Raw genomic sequence first — 17369 nt, forward strand, 5'->3', positions numbered from 1 at the left:
TAGACCATTTGTGAGAGAGTTAAGAGCTTGATAATAAATAGGAGAGTGCACGTTGCTTAGTAATCACTTTTAATGATTACTATCCAAATTTTCTTCTATACCATGGCCGTAAGGTTTTAAAATGTGAAATCTGCTCAAATTTGGGTAAGTAGAAGCTAGAGATATCATGGAATAAGTACAAACTAGAATCTCTTGGCCTCACCTCCCAATTTTACATTCTCAAAATCATAAGCAAAATCAAAACTCTAGACATGATGGGATTTTTTATAGAAAAATGATAGCAGTTACAAAATTGGGCTCAAAAAATGCTCAAAAATGTGTTACCTGGTTAGCCTACTACTAACATGACGAGATTGTTGTCTTTTGTCAAATAAATCTAGGTCACACGTGTGTCAAATTTTGTTGTGGTGGTTGGCAAAGGTCCAGCTGGATACAACAATATTGTCGACTCATTTCATGATAATGTGATGTCACACTATACAAGGGTTTTGATTGCAAACTCTCATTTATTTTCAGCCAAAGTTTGTGCTTGTCGTATAGTTGACATGTAATCCATTTGATTCTAATTTCATCAAAGCACAATTGTATGGAGTAACCTCAAACTAGAATATGCATTAAAAAAATATTGTGGGTTCTCTGCATGGTCATGGTTATGATGGAGATACTCAATGAAGAAAGTTGTTGAGAGAGAAGATTATACTTCTCAATAGGTAGTCGATTATCCATTCCTTGTAAGGGGAATATCTCAAGATTGCATAATTCAAAATTTTATTCAAAATGGGAAAAAGCTGATCAATCCTCTAAATAATGGTTATACAAGACTTGTCTTAGGCAATGATATTACCACTTTGAATCATGTCTATCTCTTTTGTATATGGGTTGTAGGAAGGAGGTGTGGAGAGAGAGGACAAATAGAATTGGAGATCCGCACAAAGATTAGCTAGATGGAAGTTGCAAACATATTTGAAGGAAGTGCACATTGAAAAAGGATGCCAACAAGAAATAACACTTGAAACATAGGTGTTGTTATTTGAGAAAATGAAATTTGTCAGCAAGGTTTTCTTCTTTTTCAAGTATTCATGGTTCTAAGACAAGATATCTTTTAATTAAAATGTTTCTTATGAAATGATCTACATGAAGCATCTTTTGTTGTATTCTTGGGATATTGTGCATATGGATTATGAAGGGAGCAACAGAAACTCTGAAATGATAACTTTATGAGCAAAGAAGCCTTTGACAATATACAACTCTCTTGCCAATTTACAACCCTCCCTGTAAGGCGTTGACAAAGGAGTTATTTTAAAATTTCTTTTTTCTTCAACTGTGTGAGACACTTGTGGGACCTTCTTTAGCAAGGCTAGTTGTATGACTAGGAATGAGAGAAGTTATGATGGAGGTGATGTTTTGAGTAGTGAAAAGACACTAAATAGAATTTCACAACTCTAGTCCACCAACTCATTGCTTGGTTTACTAACAACTCACTCTAAGCAAGAAAGCATATGGTGGTGATTTGTTGAGTAGTGCAAAGGCGCTTAATAAAATTGCACAGATCCAACCCAACTCATTGTTTCTTTTGACAGCAACTCATTTTAATCAAGGAAGCAAGTGGACTATCATGAACCATGCACATGGAATTCTAGTAGCTAACCTTGGTGGACTATCATGAACCATGCACATGGAATCCTAGTAGCTAACCTTGGTGACTACGAGTCCATGGCTAGTGATGAGGAAATAATAAGAGGTTTAAGAGATGTCTTTAGTGCAAGGACAACCCATCATCCTAGTGTTTTCCTCCTCAGATGTTTTGGTTCTGTGATCAATAGGCAAGACTCCTTGCTCCCTCCGACTATAACAACATCTCTTCTCTCTCTCTCTCTCTCTCTCTCTCTCTCTCTCCTTGTTTACTTAAATGCTAGATGCTTGATGTCAATCTATACATGTTGTGTTTTGTTCTTTAGATGCTCAATAGCAATGCCCACCAAGCAAGGCTAGTTTTTTCCTAGATGTCAACTGAGGCACAACGTGAGAACGATAGCTCTTGACAAAAAAAACAAAGTCGGTTTGGGGTTTCTCTTGCTCATCAACTTTCTAATCACCAAAGCTCATCTCTCTACAGATCACCAACCAATGTGCTTCTTCAATTGTTGACCCTCCTACTTTTTCTCTTTTATCTCCTGCAGGTGGACTCGCCAATCTTCTCCTTTAGTGGCCCTCTTTGTTCTCCAATTAGCCTGTGTGGTGCTTCTATTTTCTCAATTGTTATGCTCCTATGTCCCTTACTTCTACAATTAGCTCCTGAATCCTCAACTTCGCTCGCTCTATGCACTGGCAAATAGGACTTCAAGTCCTAAAATGTTGGTCCCTTCTTAACTGTACGTCCTCCCCTCCTCCTTTGGTCACCGTTTTTTTCAACAATGCTACCCTCTTTTCTTGTAACAGGGCTTCTTTCTCCTCTTCTTCTTCAAAACGCTGCCCTTTTGTTGGCACTTCCTACTTGCAAGGAGTGATATAGGGGTGGTGCCTATGAAATGTTGTACACAACTTTTAGGCTTTTTGAAGCTATTTCAAGATGCTATTTTTCAACATTTCTTTGGAGCCATGCTTGAAATGAAAATAGCGCTAGGAGTTCAATGTATGCTTCTCTCTCTCTCTCTCTCTCTCTCTCTCTCTCTCTCTCTCTCTCTCTCTCTCTCTCTCTCTCTCTCTCTCTCTCTCTCTCTCTCTCTCTCTCTCTCTCTCTCTCTCTCTCTCTCTCTCTGATCAAGCAGTGCCGCCGTCTGCGAATTAGTGACGGCCTGTTTTTGGTTGCTACCCTCTTTTCTTGTAACAGGGCTTCTTTCTCCTCTTCTTCTTCAAAACGCTACCCTTTTGTTGGCACTGCCTACTTGCAGGGAGTGATATAGGTGTGGTGCCTATGAAATGTTGTACACAACTTGTAGGCTGTTTGAAGCTATTTCAAGATGATATTTTTCAAATTTCTTTGGAGCCATGCTTGCAATAAAAATAGCGCTAGGAGTTCAAGGTATGATGCTCTCTCTCTCTCTCTCTCTCTCTCTGATCAGGCAGTGCCGCCGTCCGCGAGTTAGTGACGGCCTTGTTTTTGGTTAGCGCCTCTTTTCTTCATTCCTCCTATCTTTGCACCGCCTCAACCCTCAGCACTGTCCATCGCCTCCTTGCTTGCAGATGGCGCTCTTTTTAACCTGTAGCTCATCGCCTTTCTTTCAGTTCTGTCAAGGCTCTTTTATCTTGGTAGCGCTACCTTAATTTTATTTTTAGCTCGATAGCTTAAGCAACCATTCACATGCCACCCAATTTAGCATACATTTTGACCAATGACATTGTTGAGCATGTTCTTACAATCAATATACTCCAAGACTTAACAATTGGAGCCTCCAACTCATCAAGCACCTATTTTTCTTTCTACAATGTTGTTAAATTGACTTACATATCAACCAAAGCATTTCCAAGCACATATTGGCCGAAGCATCCGAGCATATATTGGCTGGCCATTTATTGAGTAAACGATTTCTAATTCAAAAAAATCCTTACCACTTATGTGCTGCTTCATATGCCTACCCAAGATTTGACAAATAAGTAAAATAGATACCTAAAGCCAAAATAAATATTGGGATCACATTAGGCTATTCACTTGAGATGCTATAACTTTAACAAGGTGGTTCGAGAAGAAAGGCGAAAGGCCAAGCTCTCCTACTCGTACACCTTGCTTTCACTCTCCATAAAATCCTGTCCCTTTTGGGCACATGCTCCCCTTTGATCTCAACTTCTCTTTTCACTACCCGATGTTTTGAGCTCCCAATGAGTCCTCCCCCTTCTAGGGGAGGCAACATGAATCTCCTAGATGCATTGCTCAATGAGCTGGTCATGTTTTCTAGGCCTACTAGTTTTGGTTTGCTAGTCCCTAACCCCCAGCAATAGATGTAGAGCAATAGTCCCTTGATGCGAGGTTCTAACCCTAGACAAATTGCCTTTTCAACTTGATGCATAATAGCAACATGAAAACTCTATTGTTACAAGGCCTATTTTCTATGCCAATGCAATTTAGTCCACACCTCCAAAGCACACTGGATTGATGGGGGACTCCTATTATTGGAAAGCGAAGTGAAGACCAATTTAATCCTCAAGCTCAGATCATGTCTAGAAATATTTAAATTTTATGAGTGTGACGTGAGCTAAAAGGGAACAAGAGGGGGCACTCATAGTATAGGCTTTGATAAATCATGCTCAAACAGGGTATAAAGTATCAAATGGAGTTTTTCTTGTAGTTATTACTGAAGTTGGATGTAAGCCTATTGAAAATGGCTAAATTTTCATATTGTTAAGTATGGGCTTCATTGTTTTCTTCAATCAAATATGGAATTGGATTTTGCACAAATTTGGCAAAAAGGCTCTATACTTGGCAAAATCATCCATTTGAAAGAGCATAAAGCCTCGAGAGATCTATCATCATCTGAAATTTTGGTTTCTAATGCTAATGTTGTTCCAAAGGGTTTTGATCTTATTTGGAGGCTTTGGAATGCTTGGAACATAAAAAAAGCTTCAGGATCTCCTTTCACTCTGAGCTTTTGGTTGCAAGACTCTATATTGTTTGGATGCCACACCCAATTCAGGGTCTGGGCCCTCTCACAAGGAGATCCCACATGTGTTAGAAAGAAAGTATCAAAACCTGGTAGGATGTGTATAAAATTTGAGATTGACGTACTCACTAAACCAGAGCTTTAATGGCTCTACTAGGTTACACAAAGTTGTGTTGACTTTGTCGTAGAGAAAATTGATCTCATGAAACCTACATTGCAAAGATGTTTCAAAGGTAATTTTTCTCCCTTGACAAACTGTCCAAATACAACTCTGAACAATGACCATACATGTTTAAATGCATATGGGCTTATCCTCTATCAAACAATCTAGCTATCTTATGTGGCTAATAGACTATAGTTCAAGGGAATCTAGACAGGTCGAAAGGCCAAGTAGATTGGAGTATGTAATGGAATGCGTTGCATATGGTAATTTTAAGAAGAAATTACATTACCTCATCTCCGTTTTACAGCTCAATGTAAAAAGAAGCTTCAAAAAGCCTTGCTTGTAATTCTTTATAGATTTCTCAAGGGAATTTATTGCTTGGTGGATGCAAATTTATGGATATCCCTCTCTGGATTGCTGTCAGAGGAGCATACTTGTGGAATGTTTGACGTGAGAGGTAATTGGTCTGCCTCACTCAACTAATGCTCATGTCTCCCTTAGCTTCGTTATTCTAATGAGAGAAGTAAAGGATCTTGTTAAAGATGCTATAGAAGGAGATATAAAGGAAATCCAAAATCTTCAAGACGACAAAGATGGAGACTAATTATCGTGGCTTTGTATAAAGCCACTAGACTATCTATCATCAAGATCTCCGCAGATAGTCTAATCAACGCAGCTTTTCTATTTAAAAAGAACTTTCCATGTGGCATTAACATAGGTGAATTTTGAAATTTGTTTTCCTAGTGGGTTCCTAATTATGATAATTTTTGTAGGCCATTGCGACTTTCACCATGTTAACAAGCAAATTCATTGTACGCACACGCACAAATTTCTTCATAACTTTAAAACATTTGTACGTACTGTAATGTACATTAAATTCATTATAACATGAGGCAACCACCTGTAAAACTAGATCCACTCTTGATATTTAGCTGGCAAAAGTGAGTTGCATACAAATTTAGTTGGCTCTCTCTCTCTCTCTCTCTCTCTCTCCCAAATGCAGTTTTTCCCCAATGAACCCTAGCTTGTCTCCTTGTTTACCACCACGTGACTTACAATTAGATCACTAAAACAGTCGCACCAAAATTTCGAATGGGTGATCACAATGCGAGAAGGAAAATGGCCACAAGGAATGCTTAACAATACTTTGTTTCGATTGCCTGGTGATTCGATGTCTGGCTTTGATAGCGCTTTTCAGCGTACTGTAATTCATCCCACTGTTTCAAAACATTCAAACAAATCGTACCATTGCTAGCTCCTTCGCTCCATGAATTCTCTCCGCTCCTCAGCATACCTTTCGTATAAAGGATCATACCGCAGAAGCGATGGTCCAGCAGAGAACTCTAACCTCATCCGTCTTTCTGCCTCTTCTATATCCCGCATTCGCCGAAAGTATGGCCCCATTTCGTCTCGCGACCATGGTGCTGACGGCTGACGAAGATGATATCGATCTTCATGTGCATGCGTTAGCAGGTAGCGAGCTCCGGGCGCAGAATACAACTCCCTTAAAGGATATTCAGGTGCTGGGGGACGACGCTGAGGAGATTCCATCGTAAAGTCCCAATTCTCACGCTCATCCTCGTCCTCCTCCATCTCCTGATCTTCGTCTTCCTATTGTGCAGCTCTACTCCAGTGTCGATCAGCTGTCCTCCTCCTGTAAGGGATGTTCCTCGGTTGACGTCTCCGTGGAAGATCTCTAGAACCAACAGGGCAAAATATACCCTCCAACGTGGCAACCTACTCAATATAATATAAGCACAGACAGCAACAACACGAAGTTAAAAGCAGGTCCGGCCCATTCGGAGAATGATTGCAATCAAAGGGCGGCAGCTTATTCATGAGCAGTATATTGATCGACCTGCTCAGCAGACAAATCGTTCCTGAATTCATGACGTCGCGTGGTGTAGTTCTCTTCGATTGCATGTCTGAATTCATTTTGTTGCAATGGAATACACGCCTTGTGAACTTCAAACAGAACCTGGACATACGGGAAAAGAAACATAAATGCATTGTTTCAACTATAAATTGCTCACCCAATTCACTAGCTGCGCGTGCATAATCTGGTCACAAAGGAAAATTGAACAGTACTGCAATTGACGCAAACCATAAATATTTCACCTGCGCTGGAAATTCACGTATGCTGCCTTGGAAAGCGTCAGGTACAAGATTCATGCCACCATCCGAGGTTGTCTTATAAATTCCTGAATTTATGCACGACTCGGCTGAAGCAGAAGTTCAACTCGCTGGTGTGATCTTTCTGTGCAACAATATATGCTACGTCCAAGCGGGACTGCTTTACGTATCATGTCTTCGGTTTGCCTGAGACAAAGAAAGGCGTAGTGGAGAAAGTGAGGAAAGGGATGAAACTTTTCTTGTATAACGTTGATCAGAAGCGCTTCCACCTGGCCCCAGAACGTTGCAGTCCACTGAGCCCTTTTATTGCTAATACTGCTTTGCCCTCTGCAGATTCTTCCTCATCTTCTTTCCTAATATCTGATTGCTCTATGGACATTCGATCAGCATCGTTAGCTGCAGAATGGTTTAAAAGCTCTTGATCACTATCAGCTTGCTCAAATGATGTAAAAGCTTGATCAGTCGCTCCTCAGACCTCGGCCTCAGCTTTTTTGCGTTCCACCATATCTGAGTGTAAGCGATGGAAAAACGGGTGGGGATTGTGAGAAGGTAGTGCTCACTGAGAAGGTGAGAGAGTGAGAGAGAGAGAGAGAGAGAGAGAGAAGGGACAGAGAGATACGCAAAGCGTGGCCAAGGCGATGATTGTATTCAAGAGAAGGTGTAGTTATATACACGTGAATACAGCTACAGCGTTCGTGTGATTCTGGAGTTGCACGCCTCTTGGCATCTCATGACGTGTATGATGACTATGATGTGGATTATTATTTCCCACACGCCCCCCGTAAGACCCATCATCTATACAGAGGCATGCATATGTAAAGTGTGAGATTCAATCTACATGCTTTGGAAAAATACAATATGCATATGCAATTATTCTTGGTGTGACTTCCGAGGTCTTCAACCTGGATCAAGGTCCGACTTCGTAATGAAGAAGACTAGCAGCTCTGATTGCTACTTTGGTCGAGCTTTGAAGTACTTTAACAGGTACGTAGCATGAATGATTTCACGAGCTTGGACATTGCACATTCGCTCTGATACCATGTGAGAAGGTAGTGCTCAATGAGAAGGTGAGAGAGAGAGAGAGAAGGGACAGAGAGATATGCAGAGCGTGGCCAAGGCGATGATTGTATTCAAGAGAAGGTGTAGTTATATACACGTGAATACAGTTACAACGTTCGTGTGATTCTTGGAGTTGCACGCCTCTTGGCATCTCATGACGTGTATGATGACTATGATGATGATGTGGATTATTATTTCCCACAGGGATGTCAGTTAGATTTATCAGATTAGTCATCGACACACAATGACGTTGCAGGAATTATACACAGTAATTGCAACTTATACTTTGGAAGAGAAAGCACTAATTAATGTACTACAGACAAGAAACTACTGCATAGCAACGTTTATACAAATTTTAACGGCATTCCTCCCATTTGAATCAACAGCATGGATTACTGATTAAGGCATAGCAATTATTTGACTTAATTGTACGCTTCAACAAAAATAAATAAGCCGTATTCGTCTTCAGTAGGCAAAACCTGTAGCTACTAGAATGCCGTTGCAGTAATGTCTTCATTAACCTATATATTACTGCAGTTGGGATTTGTATAGGAGTAGACGAAACTCTCATGCATTGAATTTAGCTAGCAGCGCCTGCAGATCATAACCTGGAGCGAAAGTTCTGACATCATTATGATGAAATTAATTTAGCAGGGTTATTATAACGGCTGCAGATCATAACCTGGAGCGAAAGCTCTCCAGCGTTCTGATCAGTTGTCAGCAAATTTGCACTGGCAGAGGGGGTCATGTAGACGGGGTTGAGAGAGAAATGGCTAAGGCATGAGTCGAGTTGGCAAAACAGAAAAATGGCTATGGCAGAGAAATTAGCAACCGAAGATTATTTGAGAACAATGTGTACCTGCAGTACGTCGATCAGCGATACCGAATAACAGATGGTAACGTCAAGACAGCAGTGGCAGAGCGGAGAAATCTTAAGTGCTCCTCCCGCTCGAGTTTGAAGGAAGAACTGACACGTCAGCCTTTATAGGCTTTCTACACTCTACCACTCTTTCTTCCCTTTACCAGGGTTTGCAACTGGCTAATGATACCGGCTTAAAGTTAAGCTGAGGCTAACCTTTCCCAAACACTACTTGTACCTACTTCTTGTGCCACGGGGTGCAAACCATGGAATCAATGACCCATACTCAAATCAGGGTTGTCGCTAAATCTCCATCGTGGATCTGTGAAAACTAATCTCAAGGTGTGGATATCAACGTGAGAAAAAACTAATCTCGAGATGCAATGCTTAATCTCAAGATGCGCGGGGAAATCCAAACACCGAGCAACTTTTTTCGAGCAATGCAAAGACCGAGCAAGATATAGGCTGCTATCCAAACTAACATCATTGAGCCAACAATGTCTTTGATTAATTGGAGTATTTGTTAATAGAACCATATATAGTTTTTTGACAACTTATACCTACTCATTAGGTACTTACCATATACATGTTCAAGGAAAAAGTTGATTTGAGGATGTGGAAAGACAGATTGCATTGCATTAAGTAGTTCTAGAAATGAATTTAAGCTAAACACATCATTGAATGAAGGAACTTGGGAGTGAGCTTCTAACATTTATTTTTGAGTGATGAGGTTTACTCAAAGCTCTATCTCACCTTGTTTTCTTTGATTTTGTAATATTGACAATTATACATAACTCAAAGACAAAGTGAAGTATCTTAAAGATAGTATACATTTAATGAAGTTGAATATGATCCAAAGCATTCTTTGAAGTATTTGAAGAGTTAACCAAATCATTCCATTGAGCCTTTGAGGTTATCTTTGTATGTAACAGGAGTGATGTACCTCCTTACAAGCGGCTAGAGGGGTTTGAAGCAACATAAGCATGGGGAGTCCCGGTCTCACCTAGTGGTTATAAAACATGGAGGGGGATAATAGAGGTGCTCTAGTCCCTCCAAACGGGTGCCCAATTCCCAAATTGTATTTCAGAAACATCACACAACAGGTTGTTGCACGTCAAAGCTGCTTAAAATAGGATTGGGGAAATATTGCAAGCGGTGGATCATCTTAGTATAACGGATGGCTCCCTTTTTTCTTATGAGAGTGAGGGGCTCCCTCCAACCCCCCAATACACTCATTGGGACGGGGCTCTCATTTCTAGAGATCATAGGCTTGGTTTGAATGTGATGGACAACCACATAAAGAAATGCGGGTTCCTATTTCAAGGCAAGAGTCTCTAGGACAAATTACATGTGCCTCTTATTAGCCTTGCCCAATAGCTTGCAATTTGTGACAAAAGCTTCAACGTCTTGCCAGGTCTAAGAAGGCCCAAAACATTGAATCATGCCTTTCAAAAAAGATATAATAAAAAAAAAGTCACTTTCTTTTAATGTTGCAACCAAATTTTTCCACATTAATTTTGTCTAAGCCTTTCCATCTCCACAATTCATGGAAAAAATTCCTTGTAACAACCCGCGGCGGCGCAGACTGTTTGAACGAGTGGAGATGCGAACATCGTCTCTAATGGTTAATCTCCAAAAAAAAATCCCTATAACAACCCGTGGGAACGGTGTCGTAGTGTTTAAGGGATTTTTTTAATCTCCCTAATTTGGCAAACATGGAGATGCGAGCGTCGCCTAATAGAGAAGCTTGGGCACAGTTAATTGGAAGTAATGATCTGGAAATCTGTCAACCTTGGATTATTCACCAGTCTTACCATTCTAAAGCAAGAACCTATTCTGCGCATGGGCATGGAAGTTTGATGTCCACCAGAATGTGTTTGTAGCAGTGGCCGAGCTCTTGATCAGACCAATATAATCGCTGTCCAGAATGAGGAGATTTTGGGGCAAGCTTGCGCAAAGGCCATTGATTGGGTGCACCTTCTCCAGTTCCTTGCTTAACACAATGCACCCTACTTCCTCAATGTATACCCATCCTTTGCCTAGACGTCTGTCAGCATGCAACAGATACAGTCTCTTCCAATATGTTAAGCAAGCTTCTTCTTTTATCATATTCATCGGCTAGTTTCATGGCTAAGCGCACCACTCAACTTCATAACGTGCAGGAGATTGAGTGATCATTGATCATGAGACTGGGTGGTCATCCAAAAATATTGCAGTAGCTGTGGGCCAAGAACTTGTTGCGTTATACCATAAACACCTCAGCAAAGAACTCTCTTCTCCCCCACAAGGCCTGATCTGACCTGATCTCCCCATGAAACTGCTTGTAGCCATCCACGCCGGCATGGATGGCCACAGGAAATTGCGTTTCTGTCTTGCGAAGCATCTAGTAGATATTGGCTTTAGTGTGATTCTTAGAATATACTTGCAGGACTCAATCTGATGATCAGTTATATTCGTGCGATCATGTGTGTCTGTGGTGAGAGAGAGTGTGTGTAGCTATGGTATTAATTGAAAGGAGCGAGGTATTAAAAGCAGCAGTAGTAACCCGTATTGAAAGGCGACTGAGTCCCTTGGCCATCGCATGTGCATATACATCACAACTGCATCCCTTCGTGCTTCCATGCTCAATGATTTTGTGACCACGTTCTCAGCGCAGACACAAAGAAAGAAAGAGAGAGAGATGACAGAGCTAAGAGACAGTAGCTATGGTATTAATTGGAAGGAGAGAGGTATTAAAGGCAGCAGCAGTAACCACCATATAAGAGTTGCAGTTGAAGCAGAAGCAGGTTAGAGATGGTGCGTATTGGAAGGTTACTGAGTGGCTTGGCCATCACGTGTGCATATACATCACAGCAGGTAAAAACATCACAGCTGCATCCCTTCGTGCTTCCATGCTCAATGATTTTGTGACCACGTTCTCAGGGCAGATAGAGAGAGAGAGAGAGAGAGAGAGAGAGAGAGAGAGAGAGAGAGAGAGAGAGAGAGAGAGAGAGAGAGAGAGAGAGAGAGAGAGAGAGAGAGAGAGAGAAAGAGAGAGAGATTTATCTACCTTTGAACCACATGTAGCCATCCATGCCGCCGAGGATGGCTACAAATAGTACCTGAACCCTTAGAAACTTACTTGATTTGATAGTAATTGAATTGCATGTAGCCATCCGCGCCGGCGCGGATGGCTACAGATAGTAACTCAACCTCACAAGCTTACTTAATTATTATGAATTTGTTATCTCTTCGGATTTGATTTTTCCTTGGGTGTTAAAACCTTTTCTAATATGTATTGGGCATGCCTCTTCGCCTGAAGAAATTAACAAGGAAACTGGAGTAACGTTTGTATCACCCAAGTGTAATCGATTGCTATCTAAATTTCCTCTTGCATCACATATCTTGAGTTCAGGTTTTTTAATATATCTTTTGGGTCTCTTGGGATTGTTCCTCCAACATAAAAACTTCTCTTCTCATGATGTGCACACAGAGAGAGAGAGAGAGAGAGAGAGAGAGAGAGAGAGAGAGAGAGAGAGAGAGAGAGAGAGAGAGAGAGAGAGAGAGAGAGAGAGAGAGAGAGAGAGAGAGAGAGAGAGAGAGAGAGAGAGAGGTATAATTTTTATTCAAATGCCCTCTTGAATAGCAAGTCTTCACAACTCTTCAATAGATCCTTAGTCTCTTGACTCGAGTATTCCTACTACTCTTGGGAGAGCTCACAAATCTTTGGGTAGATCTTTAAGGTCAGTTCAAATAGACCTTTGGAATTGTTTCTACTACATCAACTTCTTAATTTCTCATGTGTGTGTGTGTGTGTGTGTGTGTGTGTGTGAGAGAGAGAGAGAGAGAGAGAGAGAGAGAGAGAGAGAGAGAGAGAGAGAGAGAGAGAGAGAGAGAGAGAGAGAGAAGAGGAAACTATAGTAATATGTGTATCAGCCAAGTATATATGGTATCTCTTGAGTTTCTTTCTTGTGATATAGATCTTTTGAGTCTCTTGGGATTGTTCCTATGGAGTTTCTATGTCATTAAAACTTCTCTTCTCACATGTTTGTGTTTGAAGAAAAGAAAAGGACAACTAAATAGCTTTCGTATCACTCAAGTGCGGCAAATTTGTTATCCAATGCCCTCTTGAATAAATAGTCTTGAGTTGAAGACTCCTTAAATGGAACATTGAGGTCTCTTGGAAACTTTTGTATAGGTGTTAATCTCTCTCTCTCTCTCCAAAATTAATATGCCATTTTCTATGATGTTACCTTTTAGTGTTGCAAATATTAGCATGTCATGTTTTTGGGAGCACATTCTGCATGTTTCTCCTTTAGATTATTCCTACAGAGTTGAACTTGGGTCTTTATGCACCCACTTAAACACTCACAATGATCAAGCTACTAGCTCTTTATGCACCGACTTAAACATTCACACTACCACTTTATGTTGAACTTGGGTCTTTATGCATCCACTTAGACACTCACACTGATCAGGCTAGACCTTTTACTGTAATAGCCCTATCTTCTAAAATGTCAATCAAATTCTTTGCAGCTAGTGCACAGTTACTATGCAAAGCATACTTCACTTCAATGCCTCTACATGGAAGACCTTCTACCTTGACAAGTTTTTCCTTAATTTGGATAGGAATTTGCTTATGTTTTATACAATTTACATAGGCATGCTTTTACTCTTGTTTTGGAATGGATCGAGACTATGCATCAAAAAATGTTGGCTGCAAGGTGCTTTGTGGATATAGCATAGAGTTTTCTGTTGTTCTGAGGTGTCACTACGTACTTACAATCAAGTAAGGGTTCATGTATACTTGACGTGGTTCTTTTATGTAAGTTGATGACATGATAGCATGTGTGCCTATGGAATTTGTCGTATCACCAGCTCTTTTATATCTTACTTCATGTCTCTCTCCTCAATGTGTGTGATCTCAAGCCATGCACACTTTATCTCTCCCCCTCTTTTTCTTTCTTTGTAGCAAGGCATAATAGTTCAAAAACTCCATTGTGTGTGTGTGTGTGTGAAACACACACACACACACACACACACACACACACACACACACACACACACACACACACACACACACACACACACACACACACACACACACACACACACACACACACACATAGCTCTATGTTTGAAAGAAAGTCGCTCGTTTTTTTCCTTGCTCGAAAATATTTGCTCGCCATTTGGTAAGACTCAAGATGAGCCACCCCATCGGATCCATAATTTGAACCCTTGCCAATGGGGTGCAAGCCCAATGCCCTTTCAGGGCTGTCATAATAACTAATATCTAATTTCCCTAAATGATTTCTCATGTTAAACTGATCATTTAATATGGGGAAGTGCCAGGGGAGAAAACACTAGAATATTGGTTATGCTGGCAGACCGGCCACAATAGGGATCCAAAGGAGGGAAAATAGGGATCCAAGGGGGGGGGGGGGGGGGGGGGGGGAGGGGGGGGCATCTGCAAAAGGGCAATGTGCAACAATGGGCTTTAAAGACCCTAAGGTTCAGCCCATTAAGACTTCCAAAATGCTAGGGTTCCAAAATTCAAAGGTTGTGTCCAATGGTCAAGCTTAATAAAATTGGATGCTTTGTGAGTGTGCCAAAAAGTCTTCAAGACTCCTACATAGGAGGGGGCGAGCCCTGTAAGTAGGGGATGAGAGAGAAACACACACACACACACACACACACACACACACACACACACACACACACACACACACACACAATCACTCACAGGCTCCCTTTACACAAAGGGAATAGGGGACACATGTAAGCTCCCTAGGCCAATTGCCACAAGGTGCACTCAAATCCTATTGGATGGGCATGGAGGTGGACCAAATGAGAATTAGGCTAGAGTAAATCTAGTTTAATTCATCTAAAAACACTTAATAAAAGAACCAATAAGAATTAATCTCTCTAGAAGATTATTGGACAGTCTCCCAAGGGATCCAATGAGCATTCAGAAGCCCAAAGGCTTGCCTGATTCCTATTGGCTAGAAGACAAAGGGGTCCAATGAGAGTTTAGTTGCATTATTTAATTACCCAAAGCTCTCACAAAAGGGGAAAGGGGGACACATGTCACAAGGCTATCACTTATGCCTCTCAATTTTCATTGGCTAAGCTTGGAGAGGTCCAATGAGGTGCCAGCAAGAGGGGTCGACCAAGAGAGAGAGGGGGCTGATTTTGGCAAGGCATTATCACACACACACTCACACAATCTCATGTGTGAAGCAAGAAGACTCTCTCTCTCTCTCTCTCTCTCTCTCTCTCTCTCTCTCTCTCTCTCTCTCTCTCTCTCCTTCTCAAGCTTTAATGGAAAGCTCATCATCTACTCCAAGCTTGTGAGAAGGGAGGTCTACACCAACAACTCTTGGCTTTGTGATGCAAAGCCAACCAAGATCCAAGATTCAATGCATGCTCACATCCTCTACCATGCTAATTAATAAGCTATGTCTAGCTTTTATGAGTGATTATGTGAGGAGATATACTTCTTTCTCGTAAGACTACTCCTTCTTCCTCTCAATCTACTCTCATACCCCGCTAGCTCTCACCATCTTTGAAGGTGTGTGAGGTCTTGGATTTGAGACATTGAGGGAATTGATGTTGTGTTTTATGAGTGTTTGCTTAGTGCTTGAAGCTTCCCTCTTCATTGCACTAGCTAGTTTCGAAGGAACACAAAGGATTGTATTGTAAAATGTCTCCCTTGATGGGGGGAACCTATAATACAAAGCCTTTTGGAGGGGGGACCGGCTCCATGTAAATCCGGTCCTCAACTATTGTCAATAGCTTAATTTCTCTCTCTTTTGAAGTATTGTTCATGCCTATCTAACTAGGTATTGTTATGCTTTTTGTTGCTCTCTCCACACAAGCACTCTTGTGATGCTCATTAGAAATCTATTCTAATGAAATGCTCACTATGTTCATGCTACGTTTCCACTACACACAAGTTACAAGGCCATTAAATGTTACATTGGTATCAGAGCACAAGGTTTCTCTTTTCTTGCTCAAGAAAGGAGGTCCTCAAGCTAGCTATAAATGGTTGGTATTATTAATTACAATTGAGTAAGTAGAATAGGGATTTTTTAGCCTTGCAGTCCATCTGCCTTTGTACAGATAATGGGGCATCATTGTCGAGAGCTATGGTCTTAATATTGGACTCCTATGGGGCTTGCCTACGGCTTAACCACTATTGAGCTATTAGAAGCTTGAAAGGAGCCGGTGCTGTTTTGGTGTTGAAAGACCCTCTCTTCTATTCCTTGCTATTAATGGTATTTGAGCCACGGGTACAGTAGCTTGAGTGATTTTTGAAAGGGGTGAAGAGGAGTAGCAACTAGGGCTTGAAGTGCCAAAGTACACCTAAAAAAAATTTATACCTAAAAGTTGTTAGAGTGGCTGACAATAGTAAAGAGAATGAAATTAATGTTGATAGCTTTGATTTTGCTAATGAGCAGGCTACTAATGATGCCCCTATGCTTGTAAACTACCTTGTTTATAGGCTTCAACAAGCTAAGGGCAACCCATCCCTCCAAATTGAAGTGCAACGACAGCTTCGTGCTCATGGGATTCTCCAAGCTCCCCACCATGATGAGAGAGTACCTAGGAAGACTCCTTGTGAGACTTCCAAAAGAGGCCTCTCTCCGATTCGGAACGAAGAAGAGAATCTATACGAAGGGCTCAAAAATTTGCTTCTTGATGACGCATCTCCTTCCCAAACGAGAACTCAAGAGCTCCTACCAAAGGAACAAGAAAGAAGCAAGTCTCCTGCCACCTCGGTGAAGATGGCTCCACGAAGACGGCAGGCAAAATGCTCTCCATCACCTCCTAAACGGAGAAGACCATCACACATTTCTCCAAACCATAATTCAAAGAGGGATGACAGAAAACAAGAGAAGAAAAAGGTGAGAAAGAGGTCACCCTCTTCTCCATCTTCTTCATCCTCTTCCTCTTATGAATAAAGTGATGGTGTAGACAAAGAGGATCAAGGCAAGAAAAAGGCGAGAAAGAGGTCACCCTCTTCTCCATCTTCCTCAAATTCTTCATCTTCTGAAGAAAGCGATGGTGCAACTTTTGAACCATAAAAAAGAAGAGGCCATAGGAAATCCTATGCCGCATGGAAGAGGTCGTCCAAGCTCAAGAAGTTCAAAGAGAGAGGAAAGAGCATCTCTTTCCTTACCTACGATGGCACCTTTGGTGCTACAGACAAAGTCTTGGTCTTCATCCAACAATTCGATGTGGCGTTTGGAGATGAGGAATTCACGGAGTCCTCTAAGCTACACCGGTCATGTAGCTATGCACTTTCAAAAGTCCGCCAGGTAATGGTGGTCTAGCCTACGGGCTAACGGTAAAGCTCCACAAACATGGAAGGCTTTAAGAGATTCCATCATGAAGCAGCTAATGGCCACCGATGCCAAAGACAAAGTACTCACCGAATGGTGAAGCTTGAAGTTCTTTCCCTACGAATCCATTCACAAATATGTAGACAAGGACATACATCTCAAAGCCACTGTCTTCAAAAAGATGGATTTTGGAGAGCAAAAACAACAATTTTGTGCGGCCTTAACTGAAGAAATGG

The 17369-nt window shown here is 41.3% G+C and overlaps 2 protein-coding genes across 2 annotated transcripts; both read right to left on the reverse strand.

The window, feature by feature from the left end:
• Positions 1-5670: 5670 nt before the first annotated feature.
• Positions 5671-6351, reverse strand: LOC147447145 (uncharacterized). The gene has a single exon (XM_086524255.1). The coding sequence runs from the start codon at positions 6349-6351 to the stop codon at positions 6010-6012; it is 342 nt and encodes a 113-aa protein (XP_086380381.1). The 3' UTR covers positions 5671-6009.
• Positions 6352-6359: 8 nt separating this feature from the next.
• On the reverse strand, positions 6360-8397 carry LOC147447146 (uncharacterized). The gene is made up of 5 exons (XM_086524256.1): positions 7161-8397; positions 7037-7077; positions 6877-6959; positions 6617-6736; positions 6360-6495 (listed from the first exon to the last, which is right to left on the reverse strand). Exons 1-5 carry the CDS (start codon positions 7268-7270, stop codon positions 6370-6372), a joined length of 480 nt encoding a protein of 159 aa, XP_086380382.1. The 5' UTR covers positions 7271-8397; the 3' UTR covers positions 6360-6369.
• Between the last annotated feature and the right edge of the window lie 8972 nt (positions 8398-17369).

The sequence above is a fragment of the Adiantum capillus-veneris genome, chromosome 11 (assembly GCF_014529385.1).
Source record: "Adiantum capillus-veneris isolate H3 chromosome 11, ASM1452938v2, whole genome shotgun sequence".
NCBI lineage: Eukaryota > Viridiplantae > Streptophyta > Polypodiopsida > Polypodiales > Pteridaceae > Adiantum > Adiantum capillus-veneris.